Source organism: Papaver somniferum, chromosome 2 (genome assembly GCF_003573695.1).
Source record: "Papaver somniferum cultivar HN1 chromosome 2, ASM357369v1, whole genome shotgun sequence".
Taxonomy (NCBI): domain Eukaryota; kingdom Viridiplantae; phylum Streptophyta; class Magnoliopsida; order Ranunculales; family Papaveraceae; genus Papaver; species Papaver somniferum.
In genome coordinates, this window is record NC_039359.1 from 145,135,423 (window position 1) to 145,159,801 (window position 24,379).

Below are 24,379 nucleotides of genomic sequence, written 5' to 3' on the forward strand. Positions count from 1 at the left end.
TGCTTTTAAAATGCATCCTCAATTTTTTTCCCAACCTAATTCCCGACTTCTTACGTCTAGAAGCCGATTCCTGACTTCTTACATCTAGAAGCCGAAAAGTTACTTCTCAAAGTTTATCCAATGTTAGAATATGGTCATCCAATTCAAAACCAATTGCCAATGATTTAAACCTGGTCGTTCAAATCAGACCTCTATTTTAGTCCAACGAGAAGGAGTTTACTACGGTCAGTGCAGTGAGATTCGCCTTAAAGAAGAACAATTTCCTCCTGTAGGCTTAATACAAGTCCACGTGGAAGCCTTTTTATTTTCTAGAATGCCCTTTTGAATTAAGACTGTTTAGGGGAGAGTGATTTGTTTTTCCTAATTTTTGTTATAAAACAGACTACCTTTGAGAGCAAAATATATTAAGAAATTCATAGGAAGTCTTATTCATAAAATCCTAACAGACTTAAAAAATTCATTTTCCCCTAGTGCTAAGGGATTGTACACCACATGATCTTAGATTGCCCAGACAATGTGAGACTGATAATCTCAATATCCAACTTCCCCAATATTTATCTCTGTAGAAAATTAATTTCATTGGGTTAATTTCACTATGCTTTTTTCCTGCTTTAAACCTAGCAGTACTATGGATCCAACCCAGAATGTTTTGTAAGAGCAAAGGCTACGGGATTGATCTTCTCAACCAAAACCAACAAGTTTATCAAAAAAAAGACTTAACCCGCTGCTAATATGGGTAGGAACATAAGCGACTTTCACCCAAAAATCAATTGAACACTCGTTCAAACGAACAAGTAGCTGAAAGTCTTCATTATGCAGCAAATCCTTCGCCGTTTGAAAAAAAAAACATTCAATCAAAACAACAAATCATCCCTGTTCAAGATAAAAAGTATTAAATGATAAAAAAAATAAAATAATTAATGAAATCAGACTCTTAACTTGGACTTAATAAGGGAAGGTTCTTGACAAACCGCCATTTTGAACAATACCAAAACTATATGCCAAATCAAGGGCTGTGATGAACCCTTAAAGAAGTGGTGGGTCCCACCTGAATGGCATGAGACCCACCTAAAAGTTTGATATATGAGGGTTTTGTTTTGGCGTTGTTCAAAATGGCGTTTACCAAGCATTTTTGTATATATTACATCCTCTGTTTCACAAAGACAGTCCGCTTTGACTTTCTCAAAATATTAAGGAGACCATACTATTTTACTTGACTACCCTTAGTTACTTACCTATTTTATTTTAATAAAAATGCTAGCATTAGACTATCCAAAATTGGTGTGAGAATTATAAATACGAAATATAAAAGGGAAATTTAAAAGATATTGAATTTAAGAAGTATAAACTTTATAAGGAATCTAATTTTCAGAGTTAAATGTATATTTCTTTAAAAGAAATGAAGGATATATTTGTTTCCTCAATTATACTAATTTCTTTAATATTTTAAATTGTATCACGTTAAAAATAGATTTATGAATATAAAGAATTCAAGGGTATATTAGAGAGTTCATTGAAAAAGTATAACTATAAACAGAAGTTGAAAACAATTTTGAAACTGACAAAAAAAGAATAGAGGACGGTCTTTCAGAAACAGAGGGAGTACCATTTTCTTTTTGCTTTTTTACTAAAAACACTCAAATACTCTCTTATTCCCATACTAGCCAAAACGCCGTATCAGATAGACTCTCAATCTGTTTGAAACCGAGAATGCGGAAGTGAAACAAATAAGATGGGACGATTAACCCACATCCTTGATGATTCCTCTCTGTCCGAAACCGAGAATGCGGAAGCGAAACAAATAAGATGGGACGATTAACCCACATCCTTGATGATTCCTCTCTGTCCTGTCCCCTCCCCTCCTACTGCTTTAATGTTTTGGTCCAGCGAGCATCAATTCGTAATCTCTATCTAGTACCGGTATTTTCTTCTTCAAATATATTGTTCGGTAGAAACTATTTTAGTCATACTTGTCGACCAACATTAATTAACAAAACAGCCTAAATTTTTTGAAATGTAATGTTAGATACGAAAGAAAAATGACGATTAATTGGTATTTTTTAGTAATTAAGATCTGGCCATCAACTAACGACGTGCATGTCAGAAAGTAAACTAACCTGCTCTGTAATTTCATTCAATTTATAGGAACATAAATAATAATTACAGAATATGAAACACAAGGACCCAATCAAAACCAACAACCAAAATGCGATTCGTTTTTCCTTGTATAAGCATAACTCCAGCGGGAAGATACAGAATTCAAGTTCATGCTTCTTGTGCTCTGGTTTTAATGGTTTTGCTAATACTTACATGAGTACAGAAGAAACATTCCAAAAATGGAGAACAATCAAGGTAAGTCAATTTTTTTTTTTCAAAGTTTCTTGATGGTTTTTTTCTCTCTTTCTTTGATGATGTTGAATTTCTTTTAGTATGCTGGTTGGTGTATTGAATTTGGATCTTTTTCATTTTTTGATTGATTATAAGGATTTATCAAGCACTTGAATTTTAGTTGAATTTTGTTTTTGTATTTTTAGTATCCTACTTCGAGTTTCTTATGTGCTTGTAATAATGTCTAGAGATTGGTTGGAATTAGACTATTTAGATTGTTTTTTCTTCCAGTTACTTATATTGTTGTCATATGGATACAGGGGATTTCTCTTGGATTTGCGGGGGAGATTTTGGTTGGGGCACTTCATGCACTCATGGAGTAATAATTGATGGTTTGAATCTTTTGTTCATTGCTGCTTTGTCTGTGTTTTGCATTATTAGTTATTTCAGGAAGCAATTCATTCGTGGTAATATTAGACCGGATTGGTTACTAGTGGCTGTTTCTCTTTGTTGTGCCGTTAATGCCATTGCACATTTTAGTGTTTTTCTATGGGGTGCATATTTTCAGAAAGATGGGTCAACAGATTTTAGTTGGCCGTTTTACTTCGTTAGGGGGTTAATATGGATATTTGTGTCGGTCTCCCTCATTGTGCCGCTGATCAAATGGGCAAGAATTTTGGTTCTAGTCTGGTGGATTTCCTTCTCTTTACTGAATTCTATTCGGTACATGGAAATCTTAGTGAAACACGAAAAATTAGAAATCCTCGATTTGGTTTCATGGTCTGTGAATTTGCTACCTCTCTTTTGTGCTCTAGTGCATTTTAGACAACAACTGCTAGTTTCGCAAGATACTCAGGAAGAGGTTTTGTCAGAGCCACTACTAACTGCAAAGAATGAAAATAGCAGATCAGGAGTAGGAAATGCAAATTTGTTTAGCAAATTAACATTTTCTTGGCTCAACTCTTTGATGTGTGTGGGTCATTTAAAACCATTAGCACTAGAAGACATACCTAATCTTGTCCCCGAAGATGAAGCTTTTATTGCTTACCAGGCGTTCTTCCAAGCTTGGGAGATTCTACGGAGCCAAAGGAGCTCAGAAAATGATAACAATTTAGTTCTTTGGGCACTAGCGAAGGTTCACTATAAAGAAATGATACTTGTAGGAATCTATGCATTTCTTAGGACCCTCTCTGTTGTAGTTTCTCCACTGTTACTTTATGCCTTTGTAAATTATGCAACCCATAAAGAAGAAAAATTGTCTCACGGCGTTTCACTAGTTGGTATGTTAGTCATTGTCAAGGTTACAGAATCTTTATCTCAGAGGCATTGGTACTTTAGCTCAAGAAGGTTCGGTATGAGGATGAGATCCGCTCTAATGGTGGCGGTTTATCAAAAGCAGCTAAAGCTTTCTAGTTTGGGACGAAAAAGACACTCAACTGGGGAGATAGTGAATTATATTGCAATTGATGCTTATCGAATGGGTGAATTCCCGTTCTGGTTCCATTCTTCATGGACTTACGCAGTTCAATTGTTTCTTGCTATTGGAGTACTTTTCGGAATAGTTGGTTTTGGGGCTCTTCCTGGTTTAGTTCCTCTCTTTCTATGTGCAATTCTAAATGTGCCCTTTGCAAAGATGCTTCAGAGCAACCACAGTCATGACCAAATTTGGGGACTATACCCAAATTTGGTCCCAAATTCAGCCGCAGTGGTACTGACTAAAACCATATTTAGTCCAGTTAATTAGGGTTTGCGACCAAATGTGGTCGCCAACCGAGACTAAAATGATTATAGTGGGACGGAAGTATAGTGGGCGTATGATTTCAGACGGAAGTATAGTGGACGCTCCACATCGGGCGTACTTATAAATAACGTATGATAATGGGGCGGATGTATATAGAGCGTTTGAGTTAGGCGTTATTATAAACACCGCCGGGCCATACGTAGATAAAACCTACGCCCCATAGCAGACGCAGTTATTAAAAACGCCTGGTTTGGACGCAGTTACTAAAAGCGCCTGCTCCGGGCGCATGTATTATGACCGTATGCGGGAGACGGACGTATTATTAACGTCTGTGTGAGACGCATGTTTTATGGGCGTATGAGTGAGACGCATGTTTTATGGGCGTATGAGTGAGGCGCATATATTACGACCGTATGGAGTGGGCGCATGTTTTAGAAGCGTCTGGGATGGGCGCATATATTAGGACCGTCTGGAGTGGGCGCATGTTTTACGAGCGTCTGGGACGGACGCTCGTATTATGAGCGTTTGTTCGGAGCGCATGTATTACGAGCGTCCGTTACCAGGCGCATGTATTACGTGCGCCAACGGTTATATTTTGGAATTCTGATTTTGGTTTTCTGATTTTCCGACCGTTTGATAGATTGCAACGGCTCTTTCGTATATCTATATATAGCATTTGACAAACTTATTTCTGCATAATCTTATCATTTATAATTTCTATTTCAAGAAATATAGAAATATGGCACCACGAGGTCCCAATTTTACAACAGAAGAAGATACAATGATATGTAGAATCCATTTAGCCATATCTCAAGATTCTGCTACCGGAACCGATCAACCAGAAAGAGTATTATGGAGTCGGATCAAAGATAAGTTGGAAGAAGCCCTGCCTTGTAAACCAAAACGTACTTGGACTTCTATCCAGAGTCGATTTCAGGGAATCAGTAGACAGGTTTCACTTTATTCTGCAAAAGTGTTGGAAGTTGATGGTGAATATCATAGCGGATGGAATGAAGTCTCGAGGGTAAGTAATCGTCAATTTTTGCACCCTTAATAATTATATACATGTAATTGGAACTGATGAGTATTGAAAATAATAACAGGTTGAAGAGATAAGAAAGCGATTCAAAGAAAGTAATGGTAACAAAAAATTTAAGCACGAAGAGTGCTACGAAATTCTAAAAGATAGTATCAAATATTCAGGACGGTCGACGTTTGTGTTTGATTCAGGCCAAGAAATGGAAGATTCTCAGAGTGGTGAGGAAAACGCTGATATTGAGGAAACAATTCCAGGCGAGTCCAGTGATGATCTAGATATTGGAGATATAGAGAACACACGTAAGCGTCAGTTGGGGAAGAAAGCATCGAAACAACTAAAGAAAACAGGGAGAGCAAAATCCAATGCCCAGGAGGAAATGCTAGAGGATATAATTAAGGAGCAGCAAAGTTTCAATGAACATTACAAAGCACAATCACTAATGAAGATGGGACAGAGACAAGCTGAGTTTGAAGCAATACAAGCTAAGTCTGCGGCAAAGTTTGCGGCGATACAAGCTAAGTCTGCGGCAAAGTTTGCGCGCGAAACAAGCTAGGCAAGAAAAACTCGATTTAAAGAAAGAAGCGGACGATGACTTGGCCATAATGTTGAAGGATGTCTCTACATTGGACACTGTAACAAGAGAGTACTTCGAACTTCGAAAGATGGAAATACTACAACGCAAAAGAAACCAATCTTAAAGCATGACCGAATTAGTTGAACCTTAATATTTATCATTAATAAAAAAATTAGTGAGTTTTAGTCAATTTTAGTGAATTTTAATTTTTATATGATAAATAGTACATTAGTAAGCAACGTTACAACATATTTTCCGATGAAGAAATACGATACAACATATTTCCATCCCAACTTAATAATTATCTCCAAAATTTGACCATATGTGTTCGATTAAATCTTGACGCAAGCGAAAATGTGTTTCTTTATTGTGTATAGCATGACGCCGATGTGCAGCTCTCATTCTGGAAAGTTCCTCAGTACCTACCCTCGATATATTCACCGGTGCCGACCTGCTACGTGAGTCATATTCATGTGGCCAATCACCGGGAAGACGCTCATCCTCCACTATCATATTATGTAAAATAATAACCGTTTTCATTATATAGGCAAGCACATCCGGGTTCCACATTCGTGCAGGTTGTTTGACAATGGCAAATTGTTGTTGCAGTACACCAAATCCACGCTCTACATCTTTCCGTGCTCCCTCTTGCATCGATGAAAATTTTATTTTTTCGGTGTATCTGGTTGTTTAATGGCCATCACAATAGTAGCAATCTGTGGATAAATGCCATCACCGAGATAATATCCCATATCATATGCATGCCCGTTTACTTCAAAGTTCACCGGTGGTGTTTTCCCGTTGATAAGTTTTCGAAAAATATAAGAACGATTCATTACATTAATATCATTGCAGGAGCCGGGCATACCAAAAAACGCATGCCAAAACCAGAGATCATGTGACACCACTGCCTCTAGCACAATACTTTCACTCCCTTTATACGCGGTGTATACTCCTGATTCTGCTGACGGACATCTATCCCATTTCCAATGCATACAATCCACGCTCCCCAGCATCCCAGGAAATCCCCTGTCTTTGTTTTCTTTCAGCAACAGTTCAACATCACCCGCAGTTGGTGAGCGTAAATATTCTTTCCCATATAATACCACAATCGTCTTGCAAAACCGACGGGTTGCTTCTAAAACGGTGGTTTCTCCAATGCGTAAATACTCATCTATTGCATCTGCTGCACATCCATAAGCTAACATTCGGATTGCTGCAGTTACTTTCTGATGAGGGGATAATCCAAGAATGCCACAAGCATCTCTTTTTTGAGCAAAATAAGGATTTCTAGACACCACATCTGCCAATATTCGGTTGAACAATTCTCGCCGCATTCTGAATCTCCTACGAAATATGTTAGCTGGGTAGGTGGGGTTGTCAGAAAAGTAGTCATTCCAGAGAAGTATATCTCCGGCTTCACGATTTCTTGGTATTTTTATACGAGTATGAGACCATGTCATACTTGTAATGGCAGTTCCCAAACTAACTGCTAGATTATTTCGGCTCAATGCAACCGCATCTTCATCTGATGAGTAAAAGCTGTTATCAGAGATCGCAGAAGAAGAAGTAGAAGAAAATTCGGAGTCCGAAGAAGAAGAAGATTCAGCGTTATTGTCACAGTATTCCATTGGAATGTATAGTTTGAGAAGTGATTGGGAGAGTTCGAAGAAGAAGAATATTTGCAGTGTTGGTTTGTATTCACCGAGATATGTAGTATTGGTTTTATAGACACATGATAGACACTTATGGCATTGCAGATTGAAAATGCGAGTGAAAAGAATTGACACTGCAAAGACTAAGACTATAGCTAAAAAGAAGCGACACTGACCGATTGAAAATGAAGGCTTAAAAAGAAATAACACTAATTAAACTACAAGTACCGAAACGGAGGCTGAAAAGAAATCAACATGTCAGAATGAAAATGGAGTCTGAAAATGGAGGCTAAAAAGTAACCCTATATAGAGATAACATACGCACTTTGTAGGAGTATCCAAAGTGGAGGCTAAAAAGTACATATCCAAAGTGGAGGCTAAAAAGTACATATCCAAAGTGGAGGCTAAAAAGTTACTTATTCATCAGTAGGAGTATGCGATGGTGTTTGCCGTGGTGGGATAAACGTCATTCTCGGATGGGGGTTAACAGACGACATTGTTGATGCTTGACTCACTGGAGCCCACACCGCTGGTGGGATAGTTTCAGAAAAACTGCCGAATCCAATAGGGGGACGCGGCGTTTGTTGCATACGGAATTGCATCTGATCCTCCAGGTAATTGTTACGAGCTGCAAGGCCTCGTATTACTTCATCTTTTGCCTTTAAACGTATCATCCTGTCTTCCGTTTCATATAATACAAACTCGCGAAACGCACGATTAAAATCGGCATGTTCTTGAACTAGATTATAAGCTTCAGGCTGTCGTTTAAAAAAAAATAATTAAGAAATGAGATTACCATATATTTTAATATAATGACGGGATGTACTTACGTATGATAATTGTTGTGGTGGTGGAATAGGTACATGCTGAGCAGGTCGTTGAATAAGGTGTTTAACACGGTCACCATCAACCCCGTGTAATTCAACTACCCAATCGACTTTGGTCACGAATTGATGGAAGTTAGTTACATGTCGCCAATATCGCAGATACATATTATATGAAACAGCTTTCACAAACATATTTGCATCTACCCATCCAGCTTCTTTCACAAGTTTTGCTTTCTCATGACTGACCTCGCCAATTTTAAATGGTGGATTTCTAGGAATTCCAAAAGTAGGATGATTTTGCCTCCAAGATCGTTCTCCTAGGTACCACATATTCTGTCAAATTACCAGTAATCAGAGAAAATAAGTTCTTCAACTGAGGATAAAATGATAACTTTGAAGTAATAATGTTCATATAAAAACAAAGTACTAACTGACCTTGCCAATCCAAGTAAATATAACCCTTTTGTTTGAAAGCTCCACAGCCCTGCGACCAACATCAGAGTCAAGAACACCAATGGCGGATTCCCACGGTCTCCATGTCACGATGTCTGCAGTCAACTGATTAAGCGCATTCCTACAGTGAACAATATCGATAGTCTTTTTCTTCGCTTTCCACCGGGAAGTTCTTGGCCATTTTTCTTCACTAGTTGGGTCGCACGGTCTACATATGCCCAGATATTCATATCCCCAAAACTACTCCATCATAACCAACCAAATAAATCAACTGCCAAAAAATATACATTTAAATGAAATAAAAATAAATAATAATTTACCTCTAATATTTGGAACGGCCCAGATAATGACTTCTGTCCCCTACCAGATGCGTTGAGTGCCACATACAATTTTGCAAAAGCAGGACCACCCCAGTCATACATATCAACTGCATTTAGATCCTCAAAAGCAGCTAACCAAGCCGCATCAATGTAGTTCTTTGCATTGGAAAAGAAAAAATTTCCCAAAACATACATAAAAAAGGCCCTCGCCACTTTTTCTGCTAGTTTGTCATCCAAATTAGCTGCAACCAAGATATCTTCTTTGAAATACGTAGTCAAAAATTTAATTGTGATTGCATCTGAAATCCACTGTGCCGGGGGGCGTTTTTTTCCAGAGATTGGGGGATCTTCATAATCTAAGGGTTCTTCTATTTCTGGAAAAACATGCTCACGGACATAATCAAATTTGTACTTGACTGGGTTATACGGAACATCATCCCCAATTCCAATACTCAATCCTGTCAACACTACCCAATCAAGCGGCGTGAATCCCATTTCACCAAAAGGGAAGTGAAAAGTATGCGTTGTATCCCACCAACGTTCAACAAGATAATCAATCACTGGGTGTGATGCTTCTCCTATTTCCATGGCTAATAAACGTCCCCATCCTGCCTTGTCGATAATGTATTTAATTTTTGGACTATGTTTTGTTATCTCCTTATAATAAACAATGACCGAAAAGAGTGAACCACGATGTTGGTACCTGAATTTTGGATCGCTTGAATATGTAATATCTGTAGAAGCGTGTTTGTCACTATCTTCCAGGCAATTGTAGTTATCTAGGGATACCACGGACGGTGTTGTTTCATCTTCGCTATCTTCATCGAACCCGGTATCTGGAACTTCCAAATCTCCAACATTAGGGTCTATTTCAGGCTCCATTGGACCTTTACCTTTGCGTTTCTTATTATTCATCTTTTTTCCTTGTGCAAATCTCGACGTTATTCTGCTCAACATCTGAGCACGATATAAATACAAGTTAGTAATTGTTTTTTCTGAGTTTACAGCATCCATAAAAAGTTCTATTCTATATTATAGAAGATCAAAATTTACAGTATAGAAAATCCAAAAAATTTACAGTAAATAAACCCCAAGATTATATTTTATTTACTTACAGTATAGAAGATCAAAAAAATTTACAGAAAAAATCTAGACACCGTCTTATAATACAACTGTTTAACATTTTGTATCTCCCCTTTGTGAGCAACAACAATTCATGTTTAATGGATTTCAGTGAACTTAGTCTATCAGTAAAATTATTCTATCAGTGAAGATCAACAACAACATTTTGTATCTCCCCTTTGTATTCTATCAGTAAAATTATTCATACATAATCAAACAAACAAATTATTCATATTCTATCACTCAAATCATTCTATACATAATCAAACATAATCAAACAAAGAACAGTAACAGTAACCTCATGTTATATGGTTAATGAAATCAAACAAACACGGTTATGCTTAATGAAATCAACATGCAATCCACTCATTCCACCCAAAAACAGCCTAATTAATCATACCTTTAATCTTCAATCCAACCAAAAACAAATTACCCAAAAACAAATCATACCTTTAATCTTCAATCAAATTTCCCCGCACCCAATTAACGAATAAGATTACTCGTTTCTTTCGCAAGAACTCGTTTCCCCGCACCCAATCAAATTTCCGTCACATTCGATTTAGGTTTTGCCCTAGATTTTCGTCTTTTCGTCTTTTTCGTCTTTTTTTTTTCTTCTAAAAACTGTTTATGTAAAAGGAGGAGGAGAAGAAGAGATAATCACGTCTATATCCAGACGGATTTTCCGTGCACGCCTCACTCAGACGCACGTATTACAAACGCTTGATTCAGACGCATGTATTACAGACGTCCCACTCAGACGCTCGTATTACAACCGTCCCTCTCACACGAACGTATTACAAACGTCCCACATAGACGCAGGTATTACAAACGTTCCACTCAGACGCTTCTTCTATAAACGTCTCACCCAGACGCATAATCCATTAACGCCCGAAACATACGCATAATCCATTAACGCCCGAAACATACGCACTTTATATCTCCGTACGAGTGATACGCACTTTTCATCTCCGTCCCAGTAGACGCACTTTCCATCGCCGTCCCATATCCGGCGTTAGTTATACTTGCGCCTCAATCAAGCGGGCATTATACCTCCGTTTCATTCAAACGCATAATAAAAATCCGCTTCATCAACAGACGTGAGTATAAGTTACGTCTGGCATCGGGCGTTAGTGTAAGTTACGCTTCACCAAATTTGGTGTTATCCCACTGCGCTTGGGTCACCCAAAATACCAAAATTTTTGGTTTTTAGTCTGGCTTTTGGTATTTGGTCCGTTTCATGACTGTGGTTGCTCTCAGACTTATCAAACACAATTTATGGTAGCCCAAGACGAAAGATTAAGAGCCACTTCTGAGGTTCTAAACAATATGAAGACCATCAAACTACATTCTTGGGAAGATAATTTTAAAAATTTGATCGAGTCTCTCCGAGATAAGGAGTTCAAATGGTTGTCCAAGTCGCAAATTCAGAAATCTTATGGAACTGCACTCTACTGGATGTCACCCACATTGGTATCTTCTGTAGTCTTTCTAGGATGTATGTTTGTGAATAGTGCTTCTTTGAATGCCAGTACCATCTTTACAATTCTGGCAACGCTGAGGACCATGTCAGAACCTGTCAAAATGATTCCCGAGGCTCTTTCTGCTATAGTTCAAGTCAAGGTTTCATTAATTCGCCTTAATACTTTTTTGGTTGATGACGAGCTCGCTGATAAAATATTCTGAAGATGAATCAACAACAGAACTGTGGTCTTGATATTGTACTAGAGTCTGGTATTTTCAGTTGGGAGTTAGATTTATCCGTTCCAACCTTGAGGTCCGTTGATCTTGTCGTAAAAAGAGCACAAAAAATCGCTGTTTGTGGACCCGTTGGTGCTGGAAAATCTTCTTTCTTGTGCGCCATAATGGGGGAAATACCGAAGATCTCAGGATCAGTGAGTGACACAAGGACTCTAATCTTTGAAATTTAGAATGAACTTTATTAACATTAGAGCAACCCAGTCATGACCAAATTTGGGGACTATACCCAAATTTGGTCCCAAATTCAGCCGCAGTGGTACTGACTAAAACCATATTTAGTCCAGTTAATTAGGGTTTGCGACCAAATGTGGTCGCCAACCCAGACTAAAATGATTAATAGTGGGACGGTAGTATAGTGGGCGTATGATTTCAGACGGAAGTATAGTGGACGCTCCACATCGGGCGTACGTATAAATAACGTATGATAATGGGGCGGATGTATATAGAGCGTTTGAGTTAGGCGTTATTATAAACACCGCCGGGCCATACGTAGATAAAACCTACGCCCCATAGCAGACGCAGTTATTAAAAACGCCTGGTTTGGACGCAGTTACTAAAAGCGCCGGTCCGGGCGCATGTATTATGACCGTATGCGGGAGACGGACGTATTATTAACGTCTGTGTGAGACGCATGTTTTATGGGCGTATGAGTGAGACGCATGTTTTATGGGCGTATGAGTGAGGCGCATATATTACGACCGTATGGAGTGGGCGCATGTTTTAGAAGCGTCTGGGATGGGCGCATATATTAGGACCGTCTGGAGTGGGCGCATGTTTTACGAGCGTCTGGGACGGACGCTCGTATTATGAGCGTTTGTTCGGAGCGCATGTGTTACGAGCGTCCGTTACCAGGCGCATGTATTACGTGCGCCAACGGTTATATTTTGGAATTCTGATTTTGGTTTTCTGATTTTCCGACCGTTTGATAGATTGCAACGGCTCTTTCGTATATCTATATATAGCATTTGACAAACTTATTTCTGCATAATCTTATCATTTATAATTTCTATTTCAAGAAATATAGAAATATGGCACCACGAGGTCCCAATTTTACAACAGAAGAAGATACAATGATATGTAGAATCCATTTAGCCATATCTCAAGATTCTGCTACCGGAACCGATCAACCAGAAAGAGTATTATGGAGTCGGATCAAAGATAAGTTGGAAGAAGCCCTGCCTTGTAAACCAAAACGTACTTGGACTTCTATCCAGAGTCGATTTCAGGGAATCAGTAGACAGGTTTCACTTTATTCTGCAAAAGTGTTGGAAGTTGATGGTGAATATCATAGCGGATGGAATGAAGTCTTGAGGGTAAGTAATCGTCAATTTTTGCACCCTTAATAATTATATACATGTAATTGGAACTGATGAGTATTGAAAATAATAACAGGTTGAAGAGATAAGAAAGCGATTCAAAGAAAGTAATGGTAACAAAAAATTTAAGCACGAAGAGTGCTACGAAATTCTAAAAGATAGTATCAAATATTCAGGACGGTCGACGTTTGTGTTTGATTCAGGCCAAGAAATGGAAGATTCTCAGAGTGGTGAGGAAAACGCTGATATTGAGGAAACAATTCCAGGCGAGTCCAGTGATGATCTAGATATTGGAGATATAGAGAACACACGTAAGCGTCAGTTGGGGAAGAAAGCATCGAAACAACTAAAGAAAACAGGGAGAGCAAAATCCAATGCCCAGGAGGAAATGCTAGAGGATATAATTAAGGAGCAGCAAAGTTTCAATGAACATTACAAAGCACAATCACTAATGAAGATGGGACAGAGACAAGCTGAGTTTGAAGCAATACAAGCTAAGTCTGCGGCAAAGTTTGCGGCGAAACAAGCTAGGCAAGAAAAACTCGATTTAAAGAAAGAAGCGGACGATGACTTGGCCATAATGTTGAAGGATGTCTCTACATTGGACACTGTAACAAGAGAGTACTTCGAACTTCGAAAGATGGAAATACTACAACGCAAAAGAAACCAATCTTAAAGCATGACCGAATTAGTTGAACCTTAATATTTATCATTAATAAAAAAATTAGTGAGTTTTAGTCAATTTTAGTGAATTTTAATTTTTATATGATAAATAGTACATTAGTAAGCAACGTTACAACATATTTTCCGATGAAGAAATACGATACAACATATTTCCATCCCAACTTAATAATTATCTCCAAAATTTGACCATATGTGTTCGATTAAATCTTGACGCAAGCGAAAATGTGTTTCTTTATTGTGTATAGCATGACGCCGATGTGCAGCTCTCATTCTGGAAAGTTCCTCAGTACCTACCCTCGATATATTCACCGGTGCCGACCTGCTACGTGAGTCATATTCATGTGGCCAATCACCGGGAAGACGCTCATCCTCCACTATCATATTATGTAAAATAATAACCGTTTTCATTATATAGGCAAGCACATCCGGGTTCCACATTCGTGCAGGTTGTTTGACAATGGCAAATTGTTGTTGCAGTACACCAAATCCACGCTCTACATCTTTCCGTGCTCCCTCTTGCATCGATGAAAATTTATTTTTTTCGGTGTATCTGGTTGTTTAATGGCCATCACAATAGTAGCAATCTGTGGATAAATGCCATCACCGAGATAATATCCCATATCATATGCATGCCCGTTTACTTCAAAGTTCACCGGTGGTGTTTTCCCGTTGATAAGTTTTCGAAAAATATAAGAACGATTCATTACATTAATATCATTGCAGGAGCCGGGCATACCAAAAAACGCATGCCAAAACCAGAGATCATGTGACACCACTGCCTCTAGCACAATACTTTCACTCCCTTTATACGCGGTGTATACTCCTGATTCTGCTGACGGACATCTATCCCATTTCCAATGCATACAATCCACGCTCCCCAGCATCCCAGGAAATCCCCTGTCTTTGTTTTCTTTCAGCAACAGTTCAACATCACCCGCAGTTGGTGAGCGTAAATATTCTTTCCCATATAATACCACAATCGTCTTGCAAAACCGACGGGTTGCTTCTAAAACGGTGGTTTCTCCAATGCGTAAATACTCATCTATTGCATCTGCTGCACATCCATAAGCTAACATTCGGATTGCTGCAGTTACTTTCTGATGAGGGGATAATCCAAGAATGCCACAAGCATCTCTTTTTTGAGCAAAATAAGGATTTCTAGACACCACATCTGCCAATATTCGGTTGAACAATTCTCGCCGCATTCTGAATCTCCTACGAAATATGTTAGCTGGGTAGGTGGGGTTGTCAGAAAAGTAGTCATTCCAGAGAAGTATATCTCCGGCTTCACGATTTCTTGGTATTTTTATACGAGTATGAGACCATGTCATACTTGTAATGGCAGTTCCCAAACTAACTGCTAGATTATTTCGGCTCAATGCAACCGCATCTTCATCTGATGAGTAAAAGCTGTTATCAGAGATCGCAGAAGAAGAAGTAGAAGAAAATTCGGAGTCCGAAGAAGAAGAAGATTCAGCGTTATTGTCACAGTATTCCATTGGAATGTATAGTTTGAGAAGTGATTGGGAGAGTTCGAAGAAGAAGAATATTTGCAGTGTTGGTTTGTATTCACCGAGATATGTAGTATTGGTTTTATAGACACATGATAGACACTTATGGCATTGCAGATTGAAAATGCGAGTGAAAAGAATTGACACTGCAAAGACTAAGACTATAGCTAAAAAGAAGCGACACTGACCGATTGAAAATGAAGGCTTAAAAAGAAATAACACTAATTAAACTACAAGTACCGAAACGGAGGCTGAAAAGAAATCAACATGTCAGAATGAAAATGGAGTCTGAAAATGGAGGCTAAAAAGTAACCCTATATAGAGATAAGATAGGATATTGTAGGAGTATCCAAAGTGGAGGCTAAAAAGTACATATCCAAAATGGAGGCTAAAAAGTTACTTATTCATCAGTAGGAGTATGCGATGGTGTTTGCCGTGGTGGGATAAACGTCATTCTCGGATGGGGGTTAACAGACGACATTGTTGATGCTTGACTCACTGGAGCCCACACCGCTGGTGGGATAGTTTCAGAAAAACTGCCGAATCCAATAAGGGGACGCGGCGTTTGTTGCATACGGAATTGCATCTGATCCTCCAGGTAATTGTTACGAGCTGCAAGGCCTCGTATTACTTCATCTTTTGCCTTTAAACGTATCATCCTGTCTTCCGTTTCATATAATACAAACTCGCGAAACGCACGATTAAAATCGGCATGTTCTTGAACTAGATTATAAGCTTCAGGCTGTCGTTTAAAAAAAAATAATTAAGAAATGAGATTACCATATATTTTAATATAATGACGGGATGTACTTACGTATGATAATTGTTGTGGTGGTGGAATAGGTACATGCTGAGCAGGTCGTTGAATAAGGTGTTTAACACGGTCACCATCAACCCCGTGTAATTCAACTACCCAATCGAATTTGGTCACGAATTGATGGAAGTTAGTTACATGTCGCCAATATCGCAGATACATATTATATGAAACAGCTTTCACAAACATATTTGCATCTACCCATCCAGCTTCTTTCACAAGTTTTGCTTTCTCATGACTGACCTCGCCAATTTTAAATGGTGGATTTCTAGGAATTCCAAAAGTAGGATGATTTTGCCTCCAAGATCGTTCTCCTAGGTACCACATATTCTGTCAAATTACCAGTAATCAGAGAAAATAAGTTCTTCAACTTAGGATAAAATGATAACTTTGAAGTAATAATGTTCATATAAAAACAACGTACTAACTGACCTTGCCAATCCAAGTAAATATAACCCTTTTGTTTGAAAGCTCCACAGCCCTGCGACCAACATCAGAGTCAAGAACACCAATGGCGGATTCCCATGGTCTCCATGTCACGATGTCTGCAGTCAACTGATTAAGCGCATTCCTACAGTGAACAATATCGATAGTCTTTTTCTTCGCTTTCCACCGGGAAGTTCTTGGCCATTTTTCTTCACTAGTTGGGTCGCACGGTCTACATATGCCCAGATATTCATATCCCCAAAACTACTCCATCATAACCAACCAAATAAATCAACTGCCAAAAAATATACATTTAAATGAAATAAAAATAAATAATAATTTACCTCTAATATTTGGAACGGCCCAGATAATGACTTCTGTCCCCTACCAGATGCGTTGAGTGCCACATACAATTTTGCAAAAGCAGGACCACCCCAGTCATACATATCAACTGCATTTAGATCCTCAAAAGCAGCATCAATGTAGTTCTTTGCATTGGAAAAGAAAAAATTTCCCAAAACATACATAAAAAAGGCCCTCGCCACTTTTTCTGCAAGTTTGTCATCCAAATTAGCTGCAACCAAGATATCTTCTTTGAAATACGTAGTCAAAAATTTAATTGTGATTGCATCTGAAATCCACTGTGCCGGGGGGCGTTTTTTCCAGAGATTGGGGGATCTTCATAATCTAAGGGTTCTTCTATTTCTGGAAAAACATGCTCACGGACATAATCAAATTTGTACTTGACTGGGTTATACGGAACATCATCCCCAATTCCAATACTCAATCCTGTCAACACTACCCAATCAAGCGGCGTGAATCCCATTTCACCAAAAGGGAAGTGAAAAGTATGCGTTGTATCCCACCAACGTTCAACAAGATAATCAATCACTGGGTGTGATGCTTCTCCTATTTCCATGGCTAATAAACGTCCCCATCCTGCCTTGTCGATAATGTATTTAATTTTTGGACTATGTTTTGTTATCTCCTTATAATTAACAATGACCGAAAAGAGTGAACCACGATGTTGGTACCTGAATTTTGGATCGCTTGAATATGTAATATCTGTAGAAGCGTGTTTGTCACTATCTTCCAGGCAATTGTAGTTATCTAGGGATACCACGGACGGTGTTGTTTCATCTTCGCTATCTTCATCGAACCCGGTATCTGGAACTTCCAAATCTCCAACATTAGGGTCTATTTCAGGCTCCATTGGACCTTTACCTTTGCGTTTCTTATTATTCATCTTTTTTCCTTGTGCAAATCTCGACGTTATTCTGCTCAACATCTGAGCACGATATAAATACAAGTTAGTAATTGTTTTTTCTGAGTTTACAGCATCCATAAGAAGTTCTATTCTATATTATAGAAGATCAAAATTTACAGTATAGAAGATCAAAAAAATTTACAGTAAAGATTATTTTTTATTTACTTACAGTATAGAAGATCAAAATTTTTTAAAGTAAATAAATACGAAAATTACATTAAACGAGTTTGAATCTCACTACATACACCGTCTATATCACAGAACTGTTTAAAATTTTGTATCTCCCCTTGTGTGAGCAACAACAATACATGTTTAATGAATTTGAGTGAACTACTACAGGTGATAAATTAGAATTATTGTATTCTATCAATCATGTTACAGTGTGTTATTTCGCTATTAGATGATGATGCGGAAGTATATAACTAATCAAACAAACAAACTAATCAAACAAACAGTAATCAAACAAACAGTAATCAAATAAACAGTACATAATCAAACAAACAGTAACCTCACGGTATTCTTAATGAAATCAACATGCAATCCACCGATTCCACCCAAACACAGCCTAATTAATCGTAACTTTAATCTTTAATCAAATTATCCAACAAAAAAAAAGATTACCCCAAAACAAACCATACCTTTAATCTTCAATCAAATTTGCCCGCACCCGATTAACGAATAAGATTAGTCGTTTCTTTCACAAGAACTCGTTTCTCCGCACCCAATCAAATGGCCGTCACATGAGATTTAGGTATTGCCCTAGATTTTTACTTAGGTTTCGTCGTTTTTTTTTCTTCTGTAAAAACGTAGGTTATGTAAAAAGAGGAGGAGAAGAGGATAAAAGAAGTATATATTCAGACGCTCTTTCCTAAAAGCGCCCCACACAAACGCTATTTCTGTGCACGCCCCATCGAAACGCATTTATTAACAACGTCCCAACTAGACGCACTTATTAACAACGTCCTAACCAGACGCACTTATTAAAAACGTCCCAACCAGACGCCTCTTTCATGCACGCCCCACACAGACGCTTCTTCAATGCACGCCCCATTCAGACGCTCCTTCTATAAACGCCCCAATCAAACGCATCTTGTATAAACGTCTCACCCAGACGCATAAGCCATTAACGCCCGAAACATACGCACTTTATATCTCCGTATGAATGGGACGCACTTTTAATCCCCGTCCCTGTAGACGCACTTTCCATCCCCGTCCCATATCCGGCGTTAATTATACCTACGCCTCAATCAAACGCGCATTATACCTACGTTTCACTCAAACGCATAATATAAAGCCGCCTAATCAACAAACGTGAATATAATTTCCGTCTGACATCGGGCGTGTGTATAAGTTACGCTTCACCAAATTTGGTGTTCTACACTGCGCTTGAACACCCAGAATACCAAATTTTTTTGGTTTTTAGTCTTACTTTTGGTATTTGGTCCGTCTCATGGCTGTGGTTGCTCTTAGTTTTACTTGTTATTTCTAGGTTGATGTACTTGGGTCTATCGCCTATGTATCACAAACTTCTTGGATACAAAGCGGGACAATTCGTGATAATATACTGTTTGGACAGCCAATGGACAAAGGCAGATACATTAAGGCCATTAAAGCATGCGCTCTCGATAAAGATATTGAAAATTTGAACTACGGTGATCTTACAGAAATTGGTCAGAGAGGGCTGAACATGAGTGGAGGACAGAAACAACGGATTCAACTCGCTAGAGCTGTCTATAATGATGCTGATATCTATCTCCTTGACGACCCGTTTAGTGCTGTTGATGCACATACAGCTTCTATTCTTTTCAATGTGAGTCCACTACTTGTTACTTTTTAGTATTGAATGCAGGCTTCCTACGTACTGATCGAAAGAGAACTTCATGAACTTCGTGCACTTCCAGGATTGTGTCATGGAAGCTCTCGCAACGAAGACTGTCATTTTAGTGACACACCAAGTTGAATTCCTTGTTGAAGCTGATGTAATATTGGTAACCGCATTTACTTCTAAACACTGGTAAAATAATACATTTGGTTGTTATTGCTTTCGTAATACATAAATTTTTCAGGTTATGGAAGCTGGAAAAGTGACTCAATCAGGAACATATGAGAAGCTATTAACTGTTGGGACTGCATTTGAACAGCTTGTTAGTGCCCATAAGAATTCAATGACAGAAATGGACACTGCAAAAAGTAGAAACACGGATGAATTTAAAAAGTTGGATCCAAACAGGTCGGAGGAGTCTAAACATTTCTTGGACATAAAAGATAACAATGATGATGAGATATCAATGAATATTACGCCAGGGATTCAGTTGACAGAAGAGGAAGAGAGGGAGAGTGGAGACGTTAGGTGGAAGCCGTTTTACGATTATGTCATTGTGTCTAAGGGATTACTCTTTTTTGGTTCATCAATGTTTTCTCAGATTCTTTTCTTTTCTTTCCAAATTGCTTCTACTTATTGGTTAGCAATTGCCATAAGTATTCCGAGTGTGAACAATAGCATGTTAGTCGGAGTTTACGCAGGGGTTTCAGCTGTGAGTACATTATTTGTATATTTGAGGGCCTACTTTGCAGCGCGTTTGGGACTGAAGGCTTCAAGAGCCTTCTTCTATGGTTTCACAAATTCTGTGTTTAAGGCCCCTATGCTCTTCTTTGATTCAACCCCGGTTGGAAGGATTTTAACACGGGTAAGATATATATACTCCTTCTATATGTTTTCTCACCTAGTCAAAATGATTCTGAATTAATATGTACATCTCTTACTGTTGTAGGCATCATTTGATTTAAATGTATTGGATTTCGCCGTACCTTTTTCCGGTTCTTTTGTAATTGCAGCTTCTGTTGAGCTTGTAACAACCATTTGTGTAATGGCCTCGGTGACATGGCCAGTTCTCATTGTGGCTGTTCTAGCGATGGTAGCAGTAAAATATGTTCAGGTGGATCTCATCACTTATCGACTCTTTCCCATTGTAGTTTTTGTTGACAATCTTAGTCTGACAGTGTAATTGTGCTAATAATGAAGGATTACTATCTGGTCTCTGCAAGAGAGTTAATTAGGATTAATGGAACCACTAAAGCTCCTGTTATGAACTATGCTGCTGAAACATCAGTAGGAGTCGTCACAGTAAGGGCTTTTTCTATGACTGACAGGTTCTTTAATAGTTACCTGAAACTCATCGACACCGATGCTAAGCTCTTCTTTCACTCTAATGCTGCTATGGAGTGGTTAGTTATAAGAGTTGAAGCACTGCAGAACTTGACATTGTTTACAGCAGCTGTTCTCCTTGTTTTGCTTCCTCGGGGTTCTGTAAATCCAGGTAATTTAAAACCAAGATGATTCATCTTCTTCAATTTGAATATCATATTTATAGTTGCAGCTGTTTCAGGTTTTGTGGGGCTCTCTTTATCCTATGCCTTGGCGCTTACCAGCACCCAAGTTATTGTGACTCGATGGTTCTGCAACTTAGCTAACTATATCATTTCTGTTGAGCGTATAAAACAATTTATGCATATACCATCAGAGCCTCCAGCAATTGTTGTTGACAAAAGACCTCCAGCTTCATGGCCCTCTAAAGGAAGGATAGATTTGCAAGATCTCAAGGTGAGTTATATCAATTACATTGATTGTAACTTCAACTATATCTAAAACCCACAATCAGGTTGTAAAACTCTTATGCATATGTTTGGCGGTAATGGTTGCAGATAAAGTATCGTCCAAATGCTCCTCTAGTTATCAAAGGAATCACTTGCACTTTCAAAGAGGGTGCAAGAGTTGGAGTTGTTGGTAGAACCGGAAGTGGAAAGACTACACTCATCAGTGCGTTGTTTCGCCTTGTCGAACCTGCAAGTGGGAAGATTCTTATCGATGGGTTAGATATTTGCTCAATGGGTCTAAGAGATTTAAGAGTGAAGCTTAGTATAATTCCTCAAGAAGCGACTCTCTTCCGCGGAACAGTGCGAACTAATCTGGACCCTCTAGGCCTTTACTCTGACGAAGAGATATGGAAGGTAAGAAAGCCAGTTCCCTGTCACTTTCCATTCATCGATATTCATTTCCTTTATTTAACATTACAGTGTTTACCTTGTCACTGTATTAACTTCATTGCACTGTCAATGACAGGCAATAGAAAAATGTCAGCTAAAATCTACAATCAGTAGTTTCCCTAATCTTCTGGATTCGCCAGGTGAGATTACTCCAAGAATCAGGAATCAGGAGCTCACTTATTTCATTAACCTTGCATTAAATTGAAATTCGTAATCTATTCTTATAATACACTCGATTTTTATTTTTATATTTACATTTTGCATGGTCTCTTAACAGTGAGCGACGATGGTGATAATTGGAGCGCTGGTCAACGCCAGCTCTTTTGTCTTGGAAGAGTACTTCTTAAAAGAAACAAGATTCTAGTTCTAGATGAAGCAACTGCATCCATTGATTCTGCAACAGATGCTATTTTACAGAAAGTTATAAGGCAGGAGTTTAAAAACTGCACGGTCATAACAATAGCTCACAGAGTTCCCACAGTTACAGATAGTAACATGGTCATGGTCCTCTCTTATGGTATGTACCCTTGATTTAATCATCTCAGTTTTTCATTTAAGGACTACAATTGATTTTTATTGGTGATATTGCAGGAAACTTGATTGAATACGACGAACCTTCAAAACTTTTGGAAAGTAATTCATATTTTTCGAAGCTTGTGGGTGAATACTGGTCTAGTTGCAGGAGCAGTTCTCTTCAAACTCTCCAACACTAGCTACAATTAAAGTATATATATATATATATATATATATATAGTGTTTTCTATCTTTTAGTATTTTAGATTCTTTTGGCCATCTAAATGAAGGTTGTTCTCCCATTGATCTATCTTTTGTAGATAGACAAACGGAAGGAAAATGCTTTACACGGTTATATCCTCGAAACCAGCGACATCAATTCCTATAGATGAGAAATGTAACAGAAGACTCGAAAAAATTAGTTCACGCCTACACGGTTATCTCCATTACTGAGCTGCAAACCCAAAGAAGCAAAAGAATCACACTCTCGGCATGTCACGTAGCCATCAATATGTCACTTTCTTCTGAATTGCCCGTCTCAAAATCCGCTCAGGAGGATGACCAGAGTAGGTTTTGCCGTTTTGGTCAGACCATTTAGAACGATGATCGTGGAAGCATCATAAAATCTAAGGGTGAAAGAAACACGTTAATTTTGGGCCGGAGTTTTCTTTTCTTTTCTTTTTTGAGCAAGGCCTGAGATAATATCAAGCCGTGAGTGGTGAAATTGTGAAAACTACAGACAGACCCATTTTACAGATTCTTCCCACTGTGAAACCCATGTTCAAAAAAACACAGGCGCGCATCCATTTTCTACGACAAAATATCTCCCAAACCCATAATTTCTGAAATTATGTTTCAGTTCTTTTTCTTCTTCTTCTCCGATTCGTATCTCCCTACTGTTTTCGTCTCAGTTCTTCATTGGAGCTTCAATTCACGGGTAAATCTCAACATCTTCGTATTTGGGGGTTGAAAGGGGATCTGAGCATCATTTTGAGCTTCTGCAGTTGAACTGAAATGGAGACATCAAGGATTGATTGAAGCAGCGATGACGAGAATGGATCTGTGGTGTTTGGGGGTTGCATTTCAAGCCAATTGCTTCAATTCTCTCAACAACAACGATTGAATTTGGGTGTGATTGCTTGTGGATTGATTGCAGGTGGTATAATTTGGGGTCTGTTGATTGAAGAACTGGTGTTGTTCGATGATTTGACTTAGGGTTTCTTCCATTGATTCATGGCTATATACGAGAAGTTTAAGCAACAGATTTTGGGGATTTTTGAAGTTAACTGAAACGGGTTTTATATGGAGTTGTTGGATAAATGAAATGGATCTGTTGGGGTTCAGTGTGGTGCTCGATTGAGAGAGAAATTATGAAGGTAATGGTGGTGTTTGCAGGTCAAATTGGTGTTGATTTCCGTCGAGTGTTCTCTGGATATAGACAGAGTTTGGTGGAGTTTTAGTTATGCCAGAAAACCAGCTGAAATAGATGCCACTGTTGCTGTCAACTGGGGTTTTGCTGTGGCCTGAAATTGGAGGTTTGTATTTGAAAAATCAACAGTACCTGGCAGAAACTAAAATGGGATTCTGGGGAATTCTGGTTTTGACTGCATAACATGTCATTCAGTCGAGAAACTGTCTGCATAACATGTTATGCATTTGTGAAAATGGATGCATAACCTGTTATGCATCTACAAAATTTGTTGCATAACTTGTTATGCAGTACAGAAAACCTGCATAACCTGTTATGCAGGTTTAATTGCAGATGATGGTGTAAATACATGAAAGAAGACCCCCCGAATAACTGAAAGATAATGGTTTGCGTGGGAGTTAATGAAACATGAAAGAAGATGATGATGTGGTTATGACTGCATAACATGTCATTCAGTCGAGAAACTGTCTGCATAACATGTTATGCATTCGTGAAAATGGATGCATAACCTGTTATGCATCTACAAAATTTGTTGCATAACTTGTTATGCAGTCCAGA

The 24,379-nt window shown here is 38.5% G+C and overlaps 2 protein-coding genes, 1 long non-coding RNA gene and 1 pseudogene across 3 annotated transcripts; 2 read left to right on the forward strand and 2 right to left on the reverse strand.

The window, feature by feature from the left end:
• Positions 1 to 2,280: 2,280 nt before the first annotated feature.
• LOC113352136 lies at positions 2,281 to 22,592 on the forward strand (annotated as a pseudogene).
• Positions 7,585 to 10,526, reverse strand: LOC113349356 (protein MAINTENANCE OF MERISTEMS-like). Its single transcript, XM_026593329.1, has 5 exons — positions 10,510 to 10,526; positions 8,938 to 9,894; positions 8,600 to 8,857; positions 8,168 to 8,497; positions 7,585 to 8,095 (listed from the first exon to the last, which is right to left on the reverse strand). Exons 2-5 carry the CDS (start codon positions 9,892 to 9,894, stop codon positions 7,754 to 7,756), a joined length of 1,887 nt encoding a protein of 628 aa, XP_026449114.1. The 5' UTR covers positions 10,510 to 10,526; the 3' UTR covers positions 7,585 to 7,753.
• On the forward strand, positions 12,688 to 13,936 carry LOC113349357. The gene is made up of 2 exons (XM_026593330.1): positions 12,688 to 13,130; positions 13,210 to 13,936. The coding sequence occupies exons 1-2, from the start codon at positions 12,846 to 12,848 to the stop codon at positions 13,807 to 13,809; spliced, it is 885 nt and encodes a 294-aa protein (XP_026449115.1). The 5' UTR covers positions 12,688 to 12,845; the 3' UTR covers positions 13,810 to 13,936.
• On the reverse strand, positions 17,227 to 18,683 carry LOC113349358. Its single transcript, XR_003360107.1, has 3 exons — positions 18,474 to 18,683; positions 17,603 to 17,856; positions 17,227 to 17,507 (listed from the first exon to the last, which is right to left on the reverse strand). It is a non-coding gene; the product is annotated as an uncharacterized LOC113349358 (long non-coding RNA).
• Positions 22,593 to 24,379: the final 1,787 nt, after the last annotated feature.